General features: G+C 39.4%; 2 protein-coding genes across 4 annotated transcripts in view; both read left to right on the plus strand.

Moving 5' to 3' along the window:
- Positions 1–21688, plus strand: part of fipi (factor of interpulse interval) — an 89861-nt gene extending 68173 nt beyond the window's left edge. Inside the window, exons 2-7 of the mRNA XM_089257277.1 lie at positions 17219–17413; positions 18208–18318; positions 18442–18579; positions 18742–18891; positions 19999–20493; positions 20597–21688. Of these exons, the coding sequence (XP_089113403.1) occupies positions 17219–17413; positions 18208–18318; positions 18442–18579; positions 18742–18891; positions 19999–20493; positions 20597–20811 (1304 nt within the window). The 3' untranslated portion in view covers positions 20812–21688. The remainder of the gene's footprint in view (positions 1–17218; positions 17414–18207; positions 18319–18441; positions 18580–18741; positions 18892–19998; positions 20494–20596) is intronic.
- Positions 21689–22022: 334 nt separating this feature from the next.
- Positions 22023–24423, plus strand: LOC115562934 (uncharacterized). 3 transcript variants are annotated; one of them, XM_030385159.2, is made up of 3 exons: positions 22023–22161; positions 22205–22338; positions 22416–24423. In XM_030385159.2, the coding sequence occupies exon 3, from the start codon at positions 22571–22573 to the stop codon at positions 24302–24304; it is 1734 nt and encodes a 577-aa protein (XP_030241019.1). In that variant the 5' UTR covers positions 22023–22161; positions 22205–22338; positions 22416–22570; the 3' UTR covers positions 24305–24423. The 3 variants fall into 3 exon arrangements, with proteins under 3 accessions (XP_030241019.1, XP_030241018.1, XP_030241021.1); XM_030385158.2 differs by having other exon boundaries at positions 22027–22161; positions 22205–22355; XM_030385161.2 differs by having other exon boundaries at positions 22028–22161; positions 22205–22355; positions 22438–24423.
- The last annotated feature ends 3284 nt before the right edge of the window (positions 24424–27707 follow it).

The following is a 27707-nucleotide window of genomic DNA, read 5'->3' on the forward strand; positions in this document are numbered from 1 at the left end:
CGTATGCTTCTCACCAAGTAATTACACAAGACCAGCAACAGCAACAGCAGCAACAGCAGCAACAGCGACAGCAACAGCAACAGCGACAACTGTCTGACAGTCGGCCATGTTGACTAACTGACGCCCGAGCGAATGTTGCAATTATTAGGTGCTGCGCTGCGCTGCGCTCGTTGCAACGTTTTTAAGGGCTTGTGAAGTGGCGCACAAACTTGTAGCAGAGCTGCAGTTGCAACAATCCTTTGACCATGTTGCCGAATTGCAGTTTTGGGCTAATGCTGCTGCTGCTGCTGCTGCTGCTATAGTTGCTGTTGGCTTTTAAGTTGATTAGAGCGGGTGCACGCAAAAATATTTTACGTAATTAAAACTTGGCTGCCCCAGTCGCTGCCATTGCATAGTAATGCAGTTTTTTGTTGCAAGACTCGCACCCACCGTGCAGCCACTCGGCATGTTGGCAACAATTTTGCAAAGGTTTTTGCTGTTGTTGCATTGTCTGATGCAAAACAAAGCGCGACCGCAAAACTAGCGCAACAAACAACGGCAGCTAACCAAAAACAGAAAAAAAAACAACAAAAACAACAACAATAAACAAGAAGCAGCAGCAAACCAACAATGCTACAACTAGCAACAATGAAAACAACAACAACAATAGCAACATCTGCTGCGGCAAGCATATGCCGCACTCTGCGGCTCGTTTGTGTGCTGGTGTGTGTGTGAGTGTGTGTGAGTGTGTGTGCGGAAGTTTTTCAAACAATGTCGCCCCACCGTGCGGTTAGTTTTATAAATTTTAAAGCGATAATTTGCCTATTTCAAATGTTACAAAATTTATGTGTCACATTAGTTAGCCACGTTTGGAGAAAAAAAAAAACAACTTTGTTAATTTGTTTTGTTTATAAATCAAGTTTTTATTGCTAAATGCACCGTAAAACATTTGACAGAATTGCATTTAAAATGAAATATGCAATTTGTATTTTTATTACACGAAATTTTATCATTGTATATCAGATATGTTTGTAAAAAAAGTATTTGTGCTGACAACTATGTGACAGTTTAACTGACTGGAACAGAACAACTTTGCATTTAATATAGTCGCTCGTTAGGGATAATAGCTGCATAGATAGTGGTAGGGTATTCCTTAGACATAGCTCAATTGAATGAACTGCCATACATATATAATATATTTACATTGCTTCGCGCTTAGCCTTACCTGATTGTCAGTTCATTTTTGGAAGCATTGGCTATGATTTTAAAATGAAAAGAGTAATGAAAAATCATTTTAAAAGTGGTATTATTTCTTGAAATAAATCAACATGCCAACATATATTTGGTTGAAAGATGAATGCATTCTTGGAAAATATTTAATTGAAAGTTTAGTTAATTAACTAAACTTTCATGTAAGTGAAATCTTATCTTCGGCCTAACCTTCCTCAAAACTGACAGAAGCAGAGCTCTGGTCAAGTGAATTGGAAATTTTGCCTTGGGTACAAAAGTTTATATTTTATCCTCAACTTTTAAAGCTTCGAATTTAGTACTTCGAATTTAATAGTTTAAAATTATTCCGTTTTATGGAAATATGTATATATGTAATGAGTTGTAATATATGTATATTTTTTTATTACTCAAAAATCAATTTATGGCTAATTGCGATACATATATATTAAATATATAATTAACAAATAATAATAATTATTTTTAAATTCCGTTTTTTAAGCATACTGCGAATGGCTCAAGAGTTGCATTAAAATGTAGTGTATAACGGTTTTAAAAGCCTGTTTAATTTTTCTTTAAATTACGAAGACTCATAAAATTTAAACTGCATTCTTGTTGTTCAATCTATTTTTTTTTTCGAATAATTTTCATATATGCAATAATGTGTGGAAAAATGTCGCTAAAATATTCAACCGTATTGCGGCATATAATTATGCAGGTGATTTGTATGCGAAAAACTGGTAAATGTCATGCAGGTAGCATTTTTTTTATTACAGGTGTAATTAGTTTTTTTTTCGGTATGCAAATAGGATTGATATTGTGAGCACATTGAGTTATGATAATGATATGGTATGCGTTTACAATTGCTTATAAAGACAGCTATTAATATACATGATAATTGGCGAGGATATAAAATATTATTTTACCAAAATTCTTATTAATGGAAGCTGGCATATAGAATTAGTTTTTAGACAGCTTTGGGGTGAGATATCTAAGTGAAACTATATTAGTAGACCCTCACATCAGTAGAAAATAGAACTGAACAGTGTCCATTAAAAGAGGCATTAGCTAAATAAAAAGTTAAGCTGTATATTTAAGACTTAAAAGAGTCCAAGCCATTGCTCATAGCTTTGTTATTTTTCAGCCAGGCGTAGGCTGAACGTTGGCCGTTTCGCAGAGTGCGGAACTAAGTAAATAAAAGCATTTGTTAGTAGCCTGACAGCACTTGTGTATCATATAACACTGACTACATAGACTTACTATCTCTATCTTCGGCTCCATCTTCACAATTGGGCTCGTTTTCATTTCCAGCTGTGTCTGCGCCTTTGTGCCCGACTGTTAACAATGGGCCGAGTATCAATTGTGGCAGCCGCTACTTGGCGGCAGCTATTCGCATTGCTTTGAGCTGAAAACTTTTGTGCTGCATTCAAGTGGTTGGCAGAAGCGGCGGATGTGCGGCACAGCCTAAAATCGAATGACGCAGAAGGCGAAACTCAATAAAAGAAATATTTTTGTTAGCGCACATAAAGTACTTTCATAGTTGGATGAACTGAAACTCTTGCTTGGCGGCATGGCAGAAGTTATAATAGTTTCTCAAGCAGAGCAAATGCAATTCCACTTTTCAAAAAGTTCGCTCAATAGACGATTCCCACTTCACCGTCACCTCAGCTCAGCTCTCAGCCCCAGTCGAGGCATGCGGCATGCGGCATGCGGCACGCAGCACAAAGTTGTCGTCGCCGAGTGGACTCTGGCCAACAAACAAATGAAGCACATGCGGGCAAACTTGAAAATTGAGCCCTGGAACAATTCAAATTTCAAAGTGGCCAAAAGTCTGGCACACAAATTTCAGCTGCGACATTGCTGATAAAATGCTCAAACTTGTACTTACAGCTCTGCCAGAGCCATGCAGAGTCACAAGAGCTGCAAAATTCAATTGCGCTTAATGCAAATATTGAAATAAATACGCAATGACAAATATATAAATGCATTCAATGTGAAAGCCAGCGGTTTTTTGCTATTCACTTAATTGAAATTTATTTATTTATTGCAATTAAATTGCATGTGCAATTCAAACTTCAAATGGTGGAAAGGTTTTGTGCAAGCCGATATACTCTATTAAAAAACGCAGAAAATTCATGCGTCCAGAGAAAACCGCAAATACATATATAAATATTTTAAAAAGCAATAGTACTTTAGTCGAGACTTATGAACTAGAAAATACCCTGAGCCATGTGAATAACAAATATGTTGCATATAGAGAAAATGATGAGCAGAAGAATAGACGGACATGGCTAGGTCACCTGCTCATCTTGTCATTCCGATTAAAAATACATGGCATACTTATATAGAGTCTGTTATGCTTCCCTCAATTCCACATCAGCATATGCCCATATACCCTGATTTCGCCTGTGCAGAGTATACAAGGATGACATGGATAAGCATAAAAGCATAACTTTAATTCATATAAACTACGTTGGATGACATCGTGAAAAAGCACACACAAATTATATCGATGCTGAGATACACTATCAGCAAAAAAGAGTTAATAGCATCAACACGGCGCTCAGTTCCCATGAAAATCTGCAGAAGTTACAATCATATTGAAGTAAAAAATCTGTACGTCTGTGAAAAAATGACGTTCCTATAGAATTTACTCAATTTCAACCTCGAATTCGTGTACGCATATATCGCAGATGAAAAACTGTAGCATACTTACGTGCGCTTACATCTCTTCAAAGTTTGTGCCGCATTTTATGAACTTGTGCATGGGGTTTATTCATGGTACATGTATATTTGGAGAAGCCAACACCTGTTACCATTTAAAAGTGGATCAGTGCAGAAAGTCATCGGCTTATAAAGTTTTCAAGATAACCGAACAGAAACTTGCTCAACTAGCTGCAAGTTGAGCTGAGAGTGGATCCACTTGAGGGAACACAAAGCTTAATGATTTTGTAATAGCACACAAACACACACAGAGAGCGAGAGTGAGAGAGAGAGAGGGTGGGAGTTTATGGAAAAAAGATACCCAACACGCAGCGCTAAACAATAGATTCATTTTATGGGTAGCCCCCAGGGGCTGTGGGTTGAAACTCAATTAATCTTGTTTTATTTAAACTTACTCATAATGAATGCAACGCTCGGTATGGGGACTTGTAATCAGTTTGGCTTTTGTTTGTTATAAATTAAAAATAAACTCAATTAATCATGTAAATATTGGAATTACACTGAATCCATTGAAAAAGATCTCCATTTTTTTATCGTTTACTTTTTTTTATGCATACCAAAAGGAAAGTTGCAAAAAAATGCATTGTCTGATGGGTGCGTGTGTGTGTGCGTTTGTGAGAGCATGTGTGTGTGTGTTGGTGTGTGTCTGTATGTGTATATATAACTGTCAGACAATGACAGCATTTAAGCACACACGTCTGTGCCAAAGTATGTCATGTGTTTGCCGGCAAAAGGAAAATGCTGAAAATTCAAAAATTTATAGAAAGGCAAAAGGAAACTAGCAGAAAATGCCTCAAGCGGAAGTGCACGACTAGGCAATATCCTGTGCGAAGTTACTTAAAATGCGAAAGAGATGGACAAGGGCTAGAAATGTTTTGTTTGCTTAAGCAAACCTCTGTTGGATGATGAAGCTCTTGGGAGTCTTGATTGGATACGTTAAATAAAAATATAAATAAAGTCAAGCCAAAGGCCTCAATAGCCAGTGCCTTACTCTGTAAGCTTTAATTTGAGATTGTCAATAAATTATTTATTTATTTATTGCTAAAAAGAATTGAGTCTATATAACAAAGGCTTTCAGGCTTATTAATAAATAAATAAATATAATAAATGATAAATAAAAGTATTCATATTTATATATAATATAATCGATATATATCTATTGTTATTTTATTTATATATAACTTGAATTGTGGTTCTCAGGAAACTCATCAACGCTTGCTTCAGCCTCTTATACCTCATCCTGCATCATTCGCAGACTTACAGGGTATCTGAGAAAAGAAAAACAAGCGTGATGCGAGTGTCGTATGTGAATTCTTGATAGTCAACGTGCTGAGGCTGGAGCTGGTGCGACATGGCGCTTGTTTGCCTCCGCTTCGTTTCGTTTCTTTACTGTTCTGCTCTGCTCTGTTCCGTTCGCTTCGAGTGAGAGTTGGTTCAGCAGTAGTTAGAGTCGGTATATGTTGTGTGCATTCTGCTTACGCCATCTTTCTTGCTCAATTTGTAAAACAATTTTGCATACAAATTGCAACAGCTTCGCCGTTCTCAGCTTGAGCTTGACATGCAGTCGTAGACGTTGCATATGTCGCCCATATGCAGCCATAAAAATACAAACGCCAGCAATGCAAATATCGTGAAAAAGCGTGGCCAACATTGCATGACAATGCATGACTAAAGTAATGAATTACTTATTGCCAGTCCCCGCCTGACCCTGCCAGCCAGCCAGACATATCTCACTGACTGCCTCGCCCCAGCCCCTCATCCCATCCTCACTCCCTCACCCATCGTGCCAGCGGAAAAGAATAACATGAAAAAGGTCGTGCCGCCTTCACGATGCCAGCTGAATGTGTGTGCATTTGTTTGCCCAATTCAAATGAGTGACAGTCAACTTGCATTTAATTCAACTGTTTATCTGCTGAAATATTCTCGTAACCATTTGCATGCGCAGGCCCACCATAATGATGTATGCTAGGGAATGAAAGTCAAGCATTACTTCCATTTACCTTTAGGCCTGATCTAGCTATCCAGGGCAGACTTCACAAAACCAATACATGTATACATTCTTTACTTTGTGGCCAAGGCAAATATTTGTGGATTGGTAAACGATTCAACTTTAATTAATTATTTACACATCACTTCACAAATGGAAAACAAATGAGAATAAATGATATTTGCTTTTACGTATGCATTACATTCTCGTTAACCATTGCAATGGGTTTGGCCAACCACACACACACACACACACACACGCAGAGACACACACACTCACAGCCAACACATATGCATTTTATGCACTTTCACGCCAATTAAATTAGTTTCCATCTTTATGCTGCTTACTTAGCGACGCGTAAAAGCCACTCAACGGGCAGCCATTATGCTGTATCTTGCACTGAGCTGACGCTAATTATCTGTAGCTCTAGCGCCAATGCCAACAGTCAACGTGGCCGACCTAGCCCGGCTAGTCGCCTAGCTGCGCTGCTTTTATGGCATAAATCTGGCGAGCGCTGTTGTTGTCTGCACGCAAATGAAGCAAAATCCTTCAAAGGGCTTCATTTACTGTTGTTTTTGGTGCTGCTGCAGCACTTGCCACTCAGTGCAGGTTGCCACGCCCTAATTAGCCACAATCTGTAAACAGTCGGCGAGCAAATGTGAGCTCTAAGCCAAATATTTTGGTGCACTGGTTAAATGACACCGCTTATTTGTGTAAAATGATAATGATATGAGTAAAATGATATCAGCTAGATTTTTAATGAGCTGTACTTAGGATTATTGGTGGGACGAGCTCCCGCTTCAGCTTCTCCTAAAAGTTGCTTTTAATTATTCTTTAAGTTATGTTTTTTTTTTTACTCCTTTATTTTAATAGTTTTGAGTAGAGAATCTGTTCATAAATCTCCTATCATTAATATTATTATTTTGAAACTTTATTAATTACTATTATGATCTTTTTTACCTAAATCGGATATATACATATTTTTAAGCTGCTTCCAATTTATAGTTATATTCATATATTTTTGGCTTTTCCACATTCTGCATTCTCAAAGCTTAAAGTATAATGCTTCGTTGCTGGTTTTTGTGTTAGATTCAGGTAAATATTATAATCGTTTAAGCTGAAACATACATATATTATCTCGCCGCTTTCGCTCTTGACTAATAGTTTTTGCCTTTGCAGCGATAACTCCCACGTTTAAGTAGCTTAAAGTGTGGCTGCATAGTGCGTAAGAAATCTTTTGCAGCGTGTGCAAAAAAGCCAGCAACAATATTTCAAATTTTAGGTACAAGCGCCGGCAACTGCAGTGCCAGCAGCTTAATCTGGCCCACCTGTCAGACAATTTTGTTGTGAAAAATATTGTCACATTTTTCAATATGGTTGAGCCCGCACCGAAACTTGTTAAGTGTGTGGCTAGACGTGTGTAGTGGGCGTGTGTGTGTGTGTGTGTGTGTGTGTGAAAAATTCAATTTGTTACACGTTTTATGTTGGCTTTGGCTGTTCATAACATACCGCCAAGAGCTTAGCTCTTTTTTGGGCCAAAACAATTCTATAAGCTGGCGGCATAAATTAAGCGAGCTACACTTTTAGCCAGGCGAACGGCTTAAGCGAAAATTTCATTAAACTGAAAGCCACTCGAGAGTGGAGCTTAGCTGTTAGCTGGCGCATTGCTGCACCGCTGCAGTTGCTATTTGAGGTGGGTAAACTTTAAATGCTGCGTACTTAGGTGTAATTTTGCAATTACGAATGCGCACTTAAGTTGAATTAAAAGCACATTAATTGTTGCCTGCAACGTCAGCGCCACCCACTGCTGCTGCTGATGCTGCTGTTGCTGTTGCTATCTGTTGTGGATCCCGCAACAATTCTTAAGTAACTTGGAAAACAATTTACGTAGTGCAGCTAGAATTTATAGCGTCTTCGCTGTTGACTGGATTAAAAATGCCTGAAAGCTGGCTAATGAAATATTAAATTGAGTGAGTGGCTCACTTGCCACGGGAAACTAATCGTGCCACTTGAAGGTGCATTAAGTTGCCTTCACTTCGCCGCTTGACCGAATTGAAGTCTCTTGCTGTTGGCCAAGTTAGTTGGCCTCAGTTAGCATGGCTGCTCAAGTGGCCTTTCAGGCTCTTCGAGTTTTTTCGTTATGACGCACTAAAAATGAAGACACTAAATGCAGCGCCACAAAAGCAGCGTCATTTTTGGTTATTGTTGCAGCAATTGCTGTAATGCGCCATGTACCAAGGCAACATCAGCATCACATACGCACACACACACACACACACGCGCACTCTCACATGTTACTAATACAATAGAAAGGAAAACAACTCGCGCGTGTGTGTAAAACTTTATTTTTACGACAAAGTGCAGGCAGCAAAGTTGTTAGCAAAAGACACAAGCTGCACCATAATAACAAAAATGTAAGTAAGCGGCTATTTGCAAGGTATTAGTACGGCAAATACCCTGTAGATATACATAGCCTTTAATAATTGACGTGCTTTCTTTGTGAAATGGTGGATTACAGAATGTGTACTTGTTGAAGGCGTATACTTAATATTTTTCGCATCAAAATCTCGCATCAAATGCTCAAAATCTAAAGTGTTCAACAAATTGAGCTATTAATTATCGTTCACCAACACAAAATCGTAAATTAATGAGTAATTCTTTTAAGTTTAATATTTAAAGTTTTTTCGTATATTATGATTATACTGTTTTCTTCATGCTGAATATTGAGCTAAAAAATATATATATTAAAAATTATTTTATGTCTACTTCCTAAATATTAAAAAATTTAAATTAGAGCTAAAAATATAAAATAAAATTTTTCTTCATTTTAATATGGTTGTCTTTCAATATAAAAATATTGTCTAAAGATTATTGTTTTCATATAATTTTATAATTCATAATTTTAGAAATATAAAAACTAAAATTTTTGTAATGTGTATTATTTTTATATATGTTTTGTTTTTTTTTAATATATATTTTTAAATTGGCCATTAGTGGTTTATTAATTGGTCATTAGTATGTTATATCGAGTCATCATAATAAATCAAAATGCATACCTATTATGAGACTTTTTATTATCCTATCCATCTTAACTGACCGACTTATTCATAAGCATTATTCACTCCATAAGCATACCATCATTGCATAAACTCAAAGTTTATATACTCCATGCTTATACATCGATCAGCTATAGGATATTCTCAACATGTTACCCTTCTTAGTTATTTTGATTGCCACTGGGTATACAAGCATGCTGTAAGTCGTTTCAAGTTGATGTTGCTGTTGTTCTTGTTGTTGTCGTTGTCAAGTTGTGGCAGTTGGATTTTAATTTTTAGCAGTGCCCGAGTGCAGCAAGTGAACATGAGACAAAGTTTTTAACTAAAAATTGCAGCGCGACAAAACTTTATTTTATACTGTTGAAGAAATTTGATTTTTATTCTTTTGTGGGGGCACACAAGCTGTAGCCACTGCCACTGCCACACGTCGCGTATACGTAATGTGGCACACACACACACACACACAGATTTATATAGCGGATTCAATTACAATTTTCGAACGTGGCACGCCCATCCAGTGGGTGCTGCAGTCGCGATAATTATGTTTGCCATGCGGCGGGCAGCTGCTTCTTCTTTCCTCTGCTCTTCGGTTTCTTTGCCAGCCCCACCTTTTGTGCCCATCGGCGGCTCTGTGGCAAGTTTACGGCTTACATAATTGCTCAAGCCATTAACACTGGCACTTAATATGCAATTTATGCAATTTGATGGGCCATGATTAATGCGACGTCTGTCATGTTGCAACTTGACGCAAATTTGTTTAACAAATGATCAGCGCACGAGCTCAGTTATGCCTGGCAGCCGAAAAGTATGCTACACTCTGTGAACTGCACAGTGGAACCAAGTGAGAGGTTTGGGAGTTGAGAAAATTAAAAGGAAATGACAATGTGCTGCGTACCCAAGAAACTCAGGCCGATTCGGAAGTGCGCCGTTGTCCCTTGGACTTGCGAATATTTTATAAGCTCATTTGGCCATGAGTATCAAATATTCTTCTATAATATTTTCTCTCTACTTGCTCCGACAGCCTTGGCAACAAGAGGAACAAGACCTTTATAGATGTGAAAGACTTGCGCGTTGCCAAGATGGACGAAACGGACGACTTTCAGGCGGGTTCGCTGCTGGTGAACAAGTCCATAGTGCAGCCGCTGCCCAAGCCGACGGCGACGACGAGCCTGCTGCTGCCTGAGCTGAAGCAGGTCGTGGACGTGGCGGAGGCCCTGAAGCCAGCAGAGAACGGGCCGGCACCCTGCAAAATAGCTCGCATGCGCGCGCTTAATCAGCCAACAGCGATTTAGTAAATCGTATTGAATTTAATTGTAACAAATACAACTTCATTATGAACATTTGTAGTTTGATTTGCATTTCGCATATTGCGGCTGCTCCACATCGTTTTTCATTAGACTGAGGGCTAGGTGTCTTCGTCTGCAGCTTGCTGCTGCAACATTATGTACTTCCGTAGCTGGCGGGCGTATGGGTCGGTGGCCTCCTCCCCCTCCTCATCCATTTCATACGCCATCAGATTGTATCCCCACCGACGGCATAAAGGCACGGGCATCAGACACATCCTGCAAATCTTCCTTGTATAGATCATCTCCATATCGTCGCTCGCCTCGAGCGCGCGAAGGTCGTGCAGACTCCTGTAGGCATTGGCCATGCGCTTGTCGCTCCGCGAGGACATCGCGAACGGCACGCGATAGGGCTTCATCGACGCAAAAATTTTCTTCTCCTGCTCCGATGGCTCTTCCTGCTCAAATCGATTGGTAGATATTACAAATTCTTTGACCTACTTAGCGACTTACCAGGATGCCTTGATTCCACATCTCCTCGAAACTGCTATTATTCACGTTGAATAGCGAAGTGAAGTTCATTTTTGTAAAGATTGATTTGATTTGTTTTAATGCAAAGCAACAAATTGACTGCGACTGCTGACAGAAAATTAATTGCAATGCTTACTTCAAATATCATTTCATGGCATGCTTTCTATTATCAAAAAACTGGCATTCAAACTCTTTCCTCATAGCTGCAACTCCTCTAGCTTTGAGTGTATATTCGGTGCAGCTATCTCTAATGCAGTATGGAATTTCGCGTATTGATGTATTAAAGGGCTACCAATGCGTCGTCACCTGGTCCGCAGCACATCTGGTGCTTAATTAACGGGCGATGAGCCACAAGCCTAAGCTTTTGCCCTCCATCTGCAGCAGATGACGGGATTAGGACTTGCACCGTGGAATCAGCCGGATTAAGAAAACAAAGCGCCTGGGCACGATCTAATAAACAGCAGAGTCCTACGATCACTGCCCGATTCGACTCTAGACTACATCGTCATGCTGTACAACGCCGGCAAACCAGGCAAACCAGTAGGCGAAATTGGCTCTTATTTTGAAGAGGAAAATAGCATGTAAACTGTATATACTCATATACTCATATACATATGTATTTTATTTTATATGCACCCCACTGTTCAGAGATTTTTCTATAAACTCTTTTAAATGTTTAAACATAGCAGACTTCTTCTGTTTTTTCCTGGTTTATAAAGTTCGGCGGGGTTTGCTTGAGTTCGCCTCTGGCACCGCCGTCTCCTGCATAAATGTAAAGTTTGTCAAACTTTTGTTTCAAAAGTCAAAGGCGCACAATGTTGATGAATGAGCTGGAACTGAATGAACGCTGGAATGGAACAGCAGAGCGCAGCAGGAGGCGCTCCCGTGTTTTCGTCAAGTTCCGCTCTTATCGCGGCGAAGGCGAAAATTAATGTGCACTTAACTTCCTTCTTTTCGGAGTCTGTTGCCGGAGCGAGTTGTGAAGCATTTAAAAACGCATAAATGTATTTTCCGGTGCCCACTGCCATGCCCACGCCCACGCTCACGCCTTAGCTACTCATATAATGCCAAATTTATGAACTGCAAGACAAAGAAAACAAAAAAAAAAACGAGAAATATTAATTGCCCTGAGGTGCAAGACACTGGCCAAGTAAATTTTGTTAGCTTGCCCCAGCCGACAGCGAGTCGAAGCAAGTGTCAGCTGCAAGCTACTATTAAAAAAGCATCATGCACTGAGTATGGGCAGAGGGGGCGGGGCTAGTGGTAGGAGATGTAGGTGTGCTGAGTACCGAGAATTACCTGGAGAAACTGTAGCAACGAGTTTTACGACCTGCATTTCCGCTAGCCACAAAGCAAAGCACAAGCCCGAACCGAAGCTGTCTTCCTGTTGTGGCAGCAGAGGTAGAGTTCGAGTTGGAAGCTGCAGCATGAGCAGCAGCAGCCAGTGCTTGGCATCCGAAAATGCGGAAACGTCCATTTTATAGCGGAAATATATTCTTATGCGGAGACGCGGCGATGATTTATGTATGTTTTGGCATTACGTGCCACAGCAGCAGCAGCAGCAACAGAAGCAGCAGCAGCAGAGTTTTGTGTGAGAATTTCGAATTAAATTCCTTGCCCCATGACGGCAGCTTATGAGAAGTAATAATAAAAAAATATGTATATATAATTTATGTAAGGGTGTGTGTGTGTGTGTGTATAGAAACTTGCAACAGAAATGGGTCAGGCTCATACAAATGCTGCGATTATTTGCATGCTCGACTCTCAAGTATTTCTATTCGCCTTTGTGGCATGGCAAATGCAAGTCGAGGGCAAGCTGCACGCTGCACGCTGCACGCTGCGTATCTTTGCGTCACCTCGTCTTGAATTTGGGTTAAGTGTGCTTCATATGCGTTTATGCTGACATTATTATAACTGAGCTCTGCGCCGCCCTGTGGCCACGTCAAACTGCTCTCGATTACAGTGCAGCGTTGCAACTTTTGCAGTTGAAGTTGAATGCATGCGTGCGACTGCAACTGCCACAGTCGAACTTTTATTTTCTGCTGTAATCAACAACAGCCATTTTAAAACAACAGCAGCAGTAGCAACAGCAACAGCAGCAGCAACAACAACAACAACGAGTTGCAAACGCAAAAAGTTTTTGCAATTTTGCAGGCAAATTTTTAACGATTTTTTTCTTTTTCTTTTGATGCCTATAAAATATTGGCAAATAATTAAAAAGTTTTCCACTGCGCAGCTAATGGAAATTGAAAAGTTTTGTGAGACTCCATACAGCTGACATTTTATAATTTGTTAAAAGTTCATCAAATTAACGCAAAAAACAAAGAAAATTCAATTTCACATTTATTGCCAAGGTCTTATAGATCAGTAGAATCGTTATGTACAAGTAAAGTTTCATAAATAAAAATTTGAAAACTTTTTCAAAGCTAACTCTGATGAGACTGACTTTTGGCACAATCAAATTATATATTTCAATTTAATCTCGTTAAATTCAATTATACTAATAGAGCTGAATTTAGCTTTTCGGCTTTGGCTTATGCTGAAGATAACTGTATTTAAATAATGGATTTATTTTTTAACTTCTGACCAAAATCTATGGAAAATTAAAAGTTTTTTTTTTATTGCTTTATGCAGTCATTAATATCTCTTTAAATTAATTACCATTTATTTAAACTGCAATTAATTGCTTAAAAGCATTTATAGGCAGTTACATACACCACATATAAATTTATAGATACAGATACATTTAATGCATGCGTATGGCTACACACACACACATGTTTAATGGCAAATGCCAGCAGGCAAATAATATAATGCATTGCATTTAATGAAATTTACGGGTCAACACCTCCCAGGGGCACAAACACACACTCACGCACATGCACACTCACATGTATGCATGCATATTGTGCAAATACATTTGCTTAAACACACCCACACATACATACACGGCGCTCACGTTATTTCACAAGCCGACAACGCATATGCATTCCTGCATAATTTATACCCTAAGGATGGTAACTCTATTAATATATACGTGGAAATCTATATGTGTTAACCATCAGTTTATTTAATTGGGCACTCTTAAAATTCCATAAGATTATCAATTAAATAAATATTTATTTAAATTATAGTATTTTATTTATATAAATTATTTGCTTAAAATAAATATTTGTTCTAGCAACTGTAGAGTATTTAATGTTCAACAGCTGAACTTTAATTATGTTTTTTATGTTATTCTTGTTTTTTATTTTGTGGTCCCTCCATACTCCTCTCACTTGTCATTTTATCTCTTGGCTCTGCTTATATTGCTGTCTCGCTCGCGCGCATGGCTGTATGCATTTTTGCACTTACATACATTCGCGATGCGAAAGAGTGCATAACATAAGCATTTATAGAGGCCACCGAGCAATGCGGCAGCGAGAGTGCGACAGATAATTTTTGTTGTTGAGCGTTTCTGGCAGTGCCAGTTGCCATTTACCGTTAACACGTTAACGTTAACCGTTTCTTTTTGCCCGCACTTGGCAATGCGTTTCCTTATTTCGTGATATCTTTTATACATATATGTATATATATATATGTATATAATACTTTTGCTGGCTTTTGCAGTCAGCTTGTTGTTTGTTCTTGTTGCTGTGCTTCTTGTTTTTGTTTTTTTTTTGTGTTCTGCCTGTCATTATGTTCGGCTGCGCAGCGTCTACATACGTTGTGCACATGAAATTTTATGATGAGTATTTCGCGTATTGTGCGCAGTTGACGTAGCCATTCCAGATAGCGAAAACGCTGACAGGCAACAACAACAACAACAAAAACAACAGCAGCAAGAATGCCAGCACGTACAGCAGCATTCGCAAAATAAGCAAACAGTTCCATGTCCTTCACCAAAGGCATGCGTCGTCGACTGCAGGTGTTATGCAAATACATACACACACCAATATAGATTTATGTCTGTATGTGCGATTGTTTGCATACGAATGCGTACTGATGCGTATGCAACTGCCGCTATGTACATACGTACATGTACTTGCATACATACGTATGTCTCCTGCTGCGCTTGGCCGGTGTATAATGTATGTTTAAAATATAATATTTAAATTTTAATTATAATAAAAGCAATTGACCCATAATTTATATATGTAATTAATTGATTTTCATTTCTTAATATCACGCATTCAATTCTCTGTTTGCCTTGGCTTTACAATTTCGTATTAATTGATACATTGATATAGTGCGAAGCAAAGAGTGAGAGAGCTGAGCGCAGTTCCAACTCTCTCTGTCCCTCTTGAAATTCAAGACTTGCATTTCAGAGCGATCTACGAAGGCGGCTGCTTCGTACAGACGAAGTTTGTGCACAGAGCGTGTGAATTGTTGGTGAGCATCGTAATGCTCTTCCTCTCTCTCTCTCTCTTTCTTTACAGTTGCCATTCAGCACACATGAAAGTGGGCGATCGCCTCTCTCATATTTGCTCTCTTTATGCAAGAGCTGCAACCGTCCATACATACATAATATGCACATACAAACGTGTATAAGTGGCTGAGCGCAGACGAAGCCGCACGAAGAGAGGAGTAGAGTCTGCCGATGAGAGAAGAAGCTCTCTCTCAATGCAGACAAATTTGTCTGCTCTTATTTTGTCTGTTGAAATTTATTAATTTGTTGATGGCCAAGTCTACAATATACGTATATTTATGTAAAGCCAATTTGGAAAGATATATTCTAGATTTTCATTTTAATTTATCATTTTTTATAGCAATAAGATTTTTATTTTCTGCTCCAACATGGCCATTTTGTTGCCAATAAAATTGCAATTTCTTTGAATACAAAATTGAAAAAAGAACACTGAAAAATGTAGAAAGAAACTCTATGCAAAACTTGTGCCAGCCTCTGCCCGACTGTGCCCTGTGTCCTGATGGTGAATCTTACTTTGTTTTTTTTTTCCCCTTTTTCTGGCACTTTGGGCATACAAGAAACTTTATTAAAAAGTATGCTAGAAATTTTTACTCCAACCAGGGGCAGGAGGTGTTCATTTCATTTTTGTTTTTGTTGTTGTTGTTGCTCTTGTTGATATAGTAGCATTTGTTGTTGCTGTTGAACAGATTGACATGAAGCGGCAGAATGAAATTGCAATTTCTTGTGATAAATTTCAATGAACAACCTGCCAAGGCAACTACGGCTAGGGCCACACCTACGCTAACGGCTACGTCTACGGCCGCCTCGGCGCCCTAACGTTGAATGAAAATATGAAAATGTGTGGCATGCAGCATGCAAATAATTTGAGTGCAATTTGTTGTTCAATATGAATCAAAAATGAGTGATTCATGTGGCATGCAGCAGCTACTTGCAGAATGTCTTTGCGCAACAGCAACATATTTTCGGCATAGTTGCAAACACGGCCAATTAGCCGGTAATTGCAATCTAACACAAATTGCATTTTCTCAATTTCTTCCAGTTTGTGTGTAATTTGCATCACATTAATAAACATGAGCAAGAACAAGACTTGATTACTTCACTAACTGCAGCTGCACACAATGCAGGTGCAGATGCTGCTTGAGTAACCAAATAATATTTCAATAATTAAGTTACATAATTTAATTGATACTGGATTCATTTGTAGACCATGCTGTGGGAATTTAAGCTACTTCAAAGCAAACGAGCTTAAGTCGGTATTCTGCTGAATTGTATAGCTGATTAGTCCCTTTGCATACATCATAAATTATTCCATTAAAATTAATATTTGCATGTCTTCCAACAGGCTTCATCTTCAATTATTGAAAAATAAACATATGAAATTCGAATAGAAGGGCACATGCACATAGTAATATATTCATGCCGTCATATATTAAGATATTCACATCGTCTTTTCAGTCCTTCGGCAATTTTTTCTATTCATTTCCCTCGACTCTTCATTCACTCAAACTTTCTTTAATATTCAATATATGCTCCTTTGGGAATTCCACGAATCTGGGCAATTATCATTAACATTTTGACGACAGCTTTGAACGATAAGTGGCCGTGGCAAGAGAGGAGCTAGCTGTCTGCAATCAGAAATATGAAATGTAGTAAAATATTTATTATTTAGTTTGCGTTGGAGCAAGTTTTAAATGTGGCCGTTGGGATTGCTCACAAAATACATTAAGAGGCAACATATATACGTAAGTGTGTGTGTATAAGTTATAATGTATTGTGCCATTTGCGTAGTTGGCAAAGAAAAACGCACTGCTGTCGGCAAACTTCTATCAAGGGGAGGGAACTGGGGGGAGGGTGGGTGAAATCGGCGCGCCTGGGTAAACTTTGGCACAGAGGTTTTCAATTTACATTTGAAATGCGCTGGCTTTTGTGCAGCTGCAGCTGCAGTTGCAATTAACGAACCATTAACTAATGTGCTTGAAACCCCATTGATTTCGCTTTTGTATATTTCCCTCGCCAAACACAGCCGCCGTCTTGGCCAATCACCATGACAGCCTGACGCTCAGTCCGAGCGAGCACAGCGTCGTGCGCTACACCAACGAATCCCTCATTGTCGAGTGCCGCGGCCCCGGTCCGGATGTGAAGCTGCACTGGAAATCGCCGAAAGGCGAAATAATACGCGAGCACAAAGGACGCATACACATCGAGCAAACGGCGCCAGGTGAGTCCAATACTCCGCCAATATCGAACAGCCAACAGCCAGCAGGCATCCAGCAATTGAGCAAAGGACTTTCGCGCCAGCAGGCAGAACAAATAAATAAAATTAATTGCAACGTTTTACACGCACTCAAAGCGCAGTTTCCTTCTATTTTTGTATTCAATTTACTTGGAGCTAGTTCTCTGGGCTAAGCTGAGCTATAACATAATGAACTTGTGAGCGTTTACACAGCAAATAGAATTGTAACCCCTGTGGACTCACGAGAACCAACAAAGCTTCTTCAATTAAATTGCGGAAGGCTGAATTAAGTCGGGTTAGAAGGTCTTCCTGTTGAATGTATGCATGTGCTTTAATTTGCAGATTTTCTGGCTGGTTAGCTCGAGTTTGATATCAATTGAACTAATTTGATTGATGTGTGCCTTAAATTACTATTGATGGCTTCGATTTGATCTTTTAAATATTTTTGAATAATATTCCGTAACATGTTAGTAGAAAAGTACTTCAATATAGGCTTGAATTTCAAACAAATTTAGCAGTATGAAAATATTAAACAGAGACCAATTTAATAAAAATATATCCAATGAAAAGTTCATAGAGATAAAGTTAGTTGCATATAGGCTTGACCGTTTTACTTGGTTTGCTTGCATACCACTATAATATCCTCCATAAATAAACATTCAATTATCTTAGAAGTATATAAAAAACTCTCTGCGAGCTGCTCTGTGCTGCTTACTCACATTTAATGTTGATTTTATTCACTCTTATCTGTTTCTCTTCTCATTTAACTTCCCACACAGAACAATTGAAAATCGTTTTTGCACACATCGCTCTGGCGGACAAGGGCAATTGGACGTGCGAAGCTGCGGAGGGGGGGCTGCATAGTAAATCGTTTGATTTGATTGTATATCGTAAGTACACGGATCGAAATGGGAATCGCAATGGCAAGCCAACAGCCAGCCACATTCATTAATTTTTCATTGTGTTTTCCGTTGACCACTAACCAAAAAAAAAAAAAAAACAAAAAATTGCAGAGAAAATTACATTCACCGAAAAGGATACAGTTAAAACTGTGAAGGAAGGTCAAAATGCGACAATCTTATGCGAGGTGAAGGGCGAGCCGCAACCGAATGTCACCTGGCATTTCAATGGACAGCCCATTACTGTGGATGGTGAGTCGGAAGTCGGGAGTCGGACAGAGCTCTGTAATGAGCTTTCAGCTCTATCACACTCTGTCTCTATCTCACTCTCTCTCCTTCTATGTTTTCGATATTCTCTGTATTTTTGTTTTCTCGCTGCACCCGTTTATCATGTTTCGCTCTCATTTTCGACAGCAAACGCCCCGAAATTTCGCATTCTGGCGGATGGTTTGCTCATCAACAAGGTAACACAGAGTGACACCGGCGAGTACACGTGCCGGGCATACCAAGTGAATTCGATTGCTTCCGATATGCAGGAGCGCACAGTTTTGATGAAAATCGAACGTGAGTGTGATCTATGATTTTTTTCAACTCATACAACATAATAATGCACACTGGCCAAAAAGTTGGCAAAATGATGGGAAAAATAAAACATGAGAAAATATGTTGATATAATAACTTTGTGCTTTTGGAAAATGGGTGATAAAAAATATAAGGGGAAAATATGTATATTTTGATTTTATTTGTGTGATAAAAAAGAAAGAAAAGCGAAATATTTGTTGCATTTATGTTTTTTAACTTGTGCAACATAAGGCGCGGTGGCAAAAAAAGAGTAAAAATATATTATAAAGTGTATTGGTTTGGTGGCAAAAAATATAGATAGCTGAAGTTATATAGGTATCAAATATATTTTTTGTATTAAGTATTAATCGGGAATTATATAAATAAATTTTAAAGGGAAAACGTTTTTAATTTAACTATTTTAAAAGCTATGAGAATTTTCGAAGAAACAAACGTATCAATGTAGATTTTATGTTCAATTGAGAAATAGTACTTAAATAGTTATACTTTGAAATAGTTTAATTTCATTCATATAATTTAAATAATAAAAGTATTTGCTTTGAAAAAATATTAAAATTATAATAAAAATGGTTTATTAAAATTTATTGAAAATTTTAAATTTTTAATTACAATTCAATTCATCAATGATGGATTTTTTTTATAAATAAAGATTTTGTAAAATTCAGATTCAATTTTAATTTTGAAAATTTCTGTATATATAAAATTATTATTATAATCAATTTTTCCCCCATCGGACCACTGTGCCTTTGTAGTGAATGGCAGGGAAATTACTTGAGCAGTTTTACGAGCGCCTCTGAAACTTGTGTGCGTTTTAGTATGCAGCGCGCTTAGCGGCAAATAGTTTTTGGAGCACGAGAATATTTTAAAATTACATACGCTTCGTTCGCATATGTTTTATGCTTTCAATAACGTGTGGGCGTGGCACACATGTTGCTAATGACTTTACTTGGCGGCCATATTTGATTTATGCGCAAAGCGCATGAGTTGTTGCACAATTCGTAGCATACTTTTGTGCGTCAGCTGAGGGCCAATTGAAATTGCCTGACGAATTCGAGCTAAAAACGCGAATCTCTCATTTCATACATCTAGATAAGCCGCATTGGACGCAGAAGCCGCATGTTGGCCTGCAGTACGCGTACATCAACGGCACGGCGAGCATCATGTGCGAGGCGCAGGCGGAGCCGCCGGCCACGTTCAGCTGGTACCGCAAGCAGAAGCGCCTGGAGAGCAACGAGAAGCTCTACACCATCGAGTCGGATAGCCATTGGTCGCGTCTGACTATCCGTGTGCTGGATGCGAAGGTATTTGACAACTATCGCTGCCTCGCCCACAATCACCTGGGCAGCATCGAGCGCATCACGCGACTCGAGGAGGGCGAGAAGCCGCCGCCGCCGTCCGTCTTCCAGCTGCGCGGCTACAACTCGAACACTTTTGATGTTGATTTGAGCGCGCCGCGGGATAAGGATCAGCTCGGACCTATGGACGTGAATGGCTTCCGCATTGAGTACATGACAGAGATGGAATTCAAAGCCGATGCGGGCAAATGGACGAATGCCAAGCGCAAGGATTTCCCCTACGAGGAGGGTGAGTGTCAGCTGCATCAGCGCGCTGCCATTATTCAACAGCAGCATTTTGGCCATTTCACGCGCTGACTCATTCTCATTTTTCTCTTTTCGTGTCTGTCCAGGTGCCAATTTTCTCATAACGAACCTCGAGCCGGATACCGTCTATCTGATACGCGCTGCCTCGCGTAATCTGGCCGGCTTCAGTGACTATAGCAAAGTGGAGAAGTGCAAGACTCTGTCGCTGGAGCCGCGCGTCTCGTCCGGCTCATTGTTGCCAAATTCCTATCCGCTGCTGTATGTTTTGCTGCTGCACCAACTGCTGCGGCATGGCCACTGAGTGCTTGCAAAGCTGTGCGCCTCCCCTCCCCTCCGCTCCCCCAAAAATAATTCCATGTGCTTTGTCTAGCTTTAAGGCGTCGCCACGTTAACCTCTTCAGTGACTGCTGCCCGATCGCTGCTCGTGTTATGTAACGTCTACTAACTAATCGTCTAAGTTGTTAATATAACCACTCTTAAGCTTAAGTTAATACAGAGTTTCGTTCAGTTCATCTGCAAGCCCAGCAAATTAGCTAAAATTTATAACAAAGGTTTTCAAAACAGAAGTAAAAATAACTCTTAGATGGGCGCTTAGTGCTTAGTTTTTAAAGAACTAGAAAAACTATAACTTAAAGTATAAACTGCAAAACTAATGTAAAAGTTCACTTCAAACTAAACTATATAAAAACTATTCATGCAAAAATCTCTTACAAATCTCTTAAACACTTTCGCAGACTCGACTTAATCTGTGTAAAAAATCCTTGCATTTATCTATCATATCCACACGGAAATCTAAACAATACAATCTACACATTTACAGTCTAACCCTTTTCCTAATCCTCTTACAAATCGTATTTTAATAAATATAAACAATTGAGCTTAACGAAAACAATATGAGCATGAAATCTAAGCTGAGTCAAACGTAAATACAACTAAACGTTTAATAAACATTCCAAAAACTGTCCATTGAAGCAGAATAAAAGAGCAAACAAAACAAATTCAAATACAAATACAAATAGAAAAAAAAAAATAGAACTAGTGCAAACAGAAATTGGATTTAATAATTCAACAACAAATATATGTATGTATCTCAAGTAAAAGTGTTGCCAATATTTAAATGTTTTGTGGTTTTGTGTGCCAACTGAGCAAAAGATAAATAAAACTAAATTTAATATTTATTTGCAAATGTGTTTTCGTCTATGAAATCTTTTAATGGTTATGCCAAAACTAAGAATATGTTTAATTAAGATTAAAATTTACAAATTGTAAGATTCAGTCATGTAATTAACCGTTTCACATTTGAATGAATTTGCATCAAATGTTACACAAAATATGTCTGGCATGGATAAATATAATTTCTAATGTTATACTAAGTCAATAGAAATTAATTATACAATTGTCAGTTAAAGATTATTTTGCTTGGCTTTTGAAGTTGCTTGTCAAGCCTCTATTTTCGATCAATTTGTAGGCAAAATGGTTTGCTTATTGCTGTCGGAATTTCGGACTTGCTGCCAATTTAAATCTACTTGGGAATGTAGGCTTTGAAATAAAAGGTAGCTACGAGCTGTCAACCCCAGTCAGAAACATAAATTGGCAAAGGCTTGAGTAGCTATTGGGAAATATTTGAAGAGCAAATGGTTTGGGCTCTTGGGTTGGGGGCATGGGGCATGGGGCATGCGGCTGGTGGTCAGCAGGCAATGGGAATAAATTCAATTATTATAATTTTGCTACAAAGCAGGCGTCAAGCTGTCAATTGGACTCAGTTTAGAAATTGGGACAGATGAGAGTAGTCGGAGTTCAAATTATTTGGTATAGAAATAAATTTAGAGTTAAGTGAGATAATGGGTAAGTAGTTGAACAAAAAAGCATGAATAAACCTCGATTGGTATCCTTGTAATCTAGCAGATGCTGCTCGTATTTATGAAAGATATCTGAGAGCAAAGATTCGCGCGGAACGGTTAAATTGCTTAGCCTTGGAGTCAGATGAATCGCTGAAAAAATCTAAGGACCGTTACCGTTTGAGTGGCGGGCGCTTAGCTACATTTGATGAATCTTCGCCGATGTCGTTCATTCCCATACCCGTACCCACGTGCGGAGCGAAGCCCGATAATTGTCCATGCAATGCTCCACCGCTTTCCACCTGCACGGAGAAGCTAAGCAACGAGAAGCAGCCGGCGGCAGCGAAGGAGTTGGCGAGAAAAGAAAAAGACGACTGTGACCAGGAGAAAAGCCTGAAGAAAACCAAAGTGAAAAACAAATACATATGCAAGTGCAAGCTGCCGGTGATAGTCGTGCCCTCAAAGCGATCTATCGAAAGAGGATCAAGCTCCAAGTCACGTTTCAAGTGCTGTCTATTCAAAGAGAAGGAGGTCCCCAAGAAGATGCCACAGGAATGCCCGAAAGCTCCCGAAGTTGCGCCAAAAGACATAGCCAAGTGTCCCTCAACTAGAAGCTTACCACCAGATAATGCGGTTCCATGCTCGAATCCAAACCCAAATTCAACTCCGAGCCCGACTTCAATCCCATCCAAAAAGCCCAAGGAATGCACAAAGAACGTCAGGTTTGTGTCGAAGGAAACGGAAACAGACAAGATCAATTGTGAACAATGCGAGAAGATACCGGAAATTACCCAGGAATTATGCGCGCTGGAGAAGAGATTGGAAAAGCAGATCCAAGAGGAAATCGATCAAAAGCAAAAATTGAACATGATGAACGATCAGTTGAAACAGCTCTGCGAGTGTGTTAAGGGCCTATCCGATAAGTACATCTGCCTGGAGACAGCAAAGGAAACGCTGCTCAAGGAGCCACCCAAGGAGCCACCCAAGGAGCCACCCAAGGAACCACTCAAGGAGCCACCCAAGGAGCTACCCAAGGAGCCCAAGCCCAGCCCTGCCGACAACTGTCAGAAGAAGAATACAACAACGAACAAAGGCGACATCCCGCTAGAGCGCAAGGCCTCGAGCTTGTGCGAGTTCTGCAAGAACAAGGATCTGCCCATCATCAACACGATGCAGTTCTCGCTGTTCAAGATCATGGGCAAGCGCTGCTTCGAGGATATTACGCTGACCATTCTGCTGCGGGCGGACAATCTTTACCATGTGAACGTGCGGGACATTGGAAGCGGCACTGTGCTGGGCTGTCTGCTGGTCACCGATGCTGGCATCAAGGAGGCCAACAGCCTGGGCCTGTTCCAGGAAATACTCACGTTCTGTGTGATTGATGTGCGCAATACTATCAACACCAATGGCTCTGTCTTTGGCGGCATCAACTTTGAGTTCGTGCACGAGCAGCGTCTGACCGGCGGCAATGCATTAGACGGATATGCCCAACGGCAAACGTACGAGGAGGACGTGCAGAGTGAGCTGTACGATTCGGATAGCTACGAAACTGATGCCCAGGGTGATGCCTCCAATGACTTGGATTTCAGCTCAATTGAGACTGAAGCGTCCGAGCTGCAAACGGAAGAGGATGATGAATTTCAGCCAGAAGTGCGATTCGATCCGAAATTTTCCATCAACAATGTCACCAAGTTCGGCCGGTCCGTAACCAAGACATTCTCAGTTACCTCAACGACCTCTAGACGGAAGTCCAGGCTGAAGCGAAGCAAACCCAGGTTAAGCGTATCCGATGTGATACGCAGAATCAACACCTACAGTAGCTCCATGGTGCTAACGGACACGGAGACCAGGTATCCCGTGCGCAGCATACGCGTCACCTCCGAGTTGGACTATTCCTCCCACTCTGAATACGATGACGACGATTCACCCATAACTGCGAAGCAAATTGAATTTTAAAGGGTCCCTAGCTGCTCGATCTGTCACAAGCTTTGGAAATTACCAAATTTTAATGTGTTTCACTTATGTACATCGACTTTCAAATGGAATAAAATTAATCAGATGGTATTCAATTTTAATCAGGAATTTATTTACTCAGGGTATTATTAAAGATTTCCTTATAAAACTCTTATAAAACTCTTATGATTAACTAAGTTGATTTATAGTCGTAACAATTATTTATTAAGTTTTTTTTTTTTTCATAAGCAATTTATATAATATTTTATTGAAAGAATCTTCTGGCAGCTTTAGAGTTTTATTTAGCAATAAATCCTAATCACCTTATCGCCTGATAATAGAACCCCAATCATAATCGTTCAAATCTATTTCGAAGAGTTTATTCGTTTCTCCCATCGCATTCAAAGCCGAGCAAAATCAAATATTAATTCAGGCAGAAATTATCAAAAGTTTCGACAGTTTTGAATGCTGTTGACCATCTTATTTGCTATGAAAACAGATTTTTGGGGGTCTGACGTGACTCTTGATGCGCATGTGGGCGATACAAAGCTTTGGAATTGCAATCAAAGCAAATTGTTTGCGCCTGGCACAAAAGCAATTTTTAGCCAGCAGCAGCGGCAGCAGCAGCGGCAGCGGCAGCGCAGCAGCAGCTGGTGCAGTGGGCCAGAACCGAGGCAACCGCTGTGGCCAGAAGAGCCGTCAAACCGCATGTCAAACGGTTCATTTTGGCAAATAGAGGTTTGTCAATCAGCCACGTTTGCCGTAGCCATGTGCCAACTGCGGCCAGACGGTAGAGAGAAAGAGAGGGAGGGGGATAGAGAAGGAGAGGGAGAGCGGATGGCACTGCAGTGGGTTCTGGTTCTGTAACTAGCATCGACTGATGGTAAACTCCTGGGGTCGCATTGACAGCCACATAAATCAGATGAATGGCAAATAGCGCAAATGCGGATGGGGATGCGGACGTGAATGAGAATGCGAAAAATGACAATGGCAGCCGGCATATTGCGGGCCTTGGCCCCGGCTGACATTTATTGCCAAACCGCGCGTTAAATACTATTTTTCGCTGTACACAATTCTATTTGTGCGTCATAATAGCATCAAGCATCAAGCATCGGGCATTTGCATTTGCTATTACCATCAGGACATCAGCAGCAGCAGAAGCACCAGCAGAAGTAGCAGCAGGAGCTGCAGCAGGAACAGGAGCAGGAGCAGCAGCTGCAGCTGCTGCTGGCTGACATTTGTGTAATTGTTTTGCATTGGCTTGCTATTGCGTTCGTGCCACAAAATGTGGCAGCCATTTGTTGAGCCGGGCGCACATCGCTCAACACTCTACAGTCCACATTCAGCTGTCAAAGGCCACGCGTATAATGAGCCCATGTCAGTGCCAAGCCAGCTGGGCCCCATTTCGCAACTCTCATTTAAACAAACGCAAAAAATCTCTTTAAGGCCAAACGAGTTGCTATACGAGAATAAAACTCTGACTCTTCTCCATTTGTTTATTTTTTTCCGGCTAAATGGCGTTAGCGAAGCTGCACGCTTTTAGCCTAAATCGATGGCGCTTGCTTTTGTTAAACACCCTGTAATTTTGTAAGGATTATAAGGGAAATGATGAAAGCTGAATACGTATTTGGCTAGGAGGCCTGTAAGGCTTATATGATAGATTAATAATTATTAATACATTATTTAAAATTTATTATATATTAACTGCTAAAATATCTACTAATAAAGTATGCTCAACAAAAATAGTATATTTCTTGCCTCTCAGCCTTGAATATCCTCTATTTTCTTGCTCATGAGAGGATCCATCCATTCATCTATTTATTTCTTCTCATTCCCATATAGCATATCTTCGAGTCTCTTCGAGCCTCTCACATCACTCTCACTGCTATTGCCTTTACGTTTTTTTTTTTGTTTTTGTTTTTCCCTAGCCTGGCCGCATAAAGTCTCTCTCGCCAACATTGGAAACTGCAGCTGCCATTTCGGTTCTTGTTCGAGTTTATTAAGCCAATGCTATTTTTGTGTCAGCGCTGGATTTTTGTTTCACTCTTTGTTTATACGGTTCGACGATAGTCAACATGCACATGTGTGTGTGTGTGTGTGTGTGTGTGTGTGTGTGTGTGTATGTCTATCACATAGCATTTTAAATTTTGGGCTACAAGCTGATATCAATTTATTTGCAACTGACTTTTCATTTTTGGCTCGGATTTGCAGTTCACTGCCGTTAAAAAGAGAAAAACGGCAAAGTGTTGGTAAGATTAAAAAGCTGTAAAGAAAAAGTGGGCGAGAGAGAGAGAAAGAGAGAGAGGCAGAGAGAGAGAGAGACGGAGATATGTTATGAGAGCCGCAGACTGGATGAGTTTCGTCTGTGGTCTTTAAGATGATAATCTAGCGTTTCTTTATGTAAAGAAACATACATACGTATTGATATACAAACATATATTAATACATTATTGGATTGAAGTATTTGCTAAGGCATCGTTAGTTATTTACACAAATATTCATGGAAACTAACGTTCTTAAAAGTTTTCTCCACTCACTAAATTAATTAAATGCCGCGCAATGCATTTGATATGCACTTTGTGCAAACAACAGAAGCGCATTCCACGTTCGAAAAGTCTTTGAATAAGGGCTGATTAAATTGTGCAACAAGGAATGTTGAAGCCCACACACACATAAGCTCAATGATGCACCACATACACACACAGACACGCCCGAAACACTATGAGCTTAGGCCCAACTTTCAGTCAAAATTTAAGCCAACCCAACAAAAATAGCAGCTAAAAGTTCTGCTCTCAATGCAGAGAGAAAATGCAGAAAATGCGGAGAGTGAAAGAGAAGAGAGAAAGAGAGAGGGGGACAGAAAGAGGTAGAGAACTTGTTCAGCAGGCAGCATAATTAATTGCGGTAATTAGTGTGTTGGCAACAAACAGCAAACATACGATAAAACAAGAATGGCAAAAGGGAATTACTGAAGAGATATAGACTACAGAATACCACGTAAAAGAAGTTTGTTAAAATTAAATCTCAAAATATACAAAATTAAATAAAAAAAAATAAAACTAGAAAATCGATTTTTTTAACAATGAAACAAAGTAATTTTAAATTTTGTTTTAAATTATTAAATTATTTCAATAGCTACATAGAACTTGTTTATAATTTATTAAGTATTAAATATTAAATAAATTAAATGAAATACAGCGGAATATAAAAGTTTCTAAAAGTATAAAAAGAAATTTGAGTATAGAAATATTAATGTCTTTAAAGTTTATTATTAAGATATATAATATAATAAAAAATTATTTTAAACAATTCTTAAATGAAGCAAGAAATCTTTAGTTAAAATTTTTTTTTTTTTAAATATTTTTATTCTATTTTGTATTGTTTTTCAATTAAATGAGAAATTTAT

The sequence above is a fragment of the Drosophila navojoa genome, chromosome 3, assembly GCF_054131105.1.
Source record: "Drosophila navojoa isolate 15081-1374.11 chromosome 3, UAZ_NAV_1.0, whole genome shotgun sequence".
Classification (NCBI taxonomy): domain Eukaryota; kingdom Metazoa; phylum Arthropoda; class Insecta; order Diptera; family Drosophilidae; genus Drosophila; species Drosophila navojoa.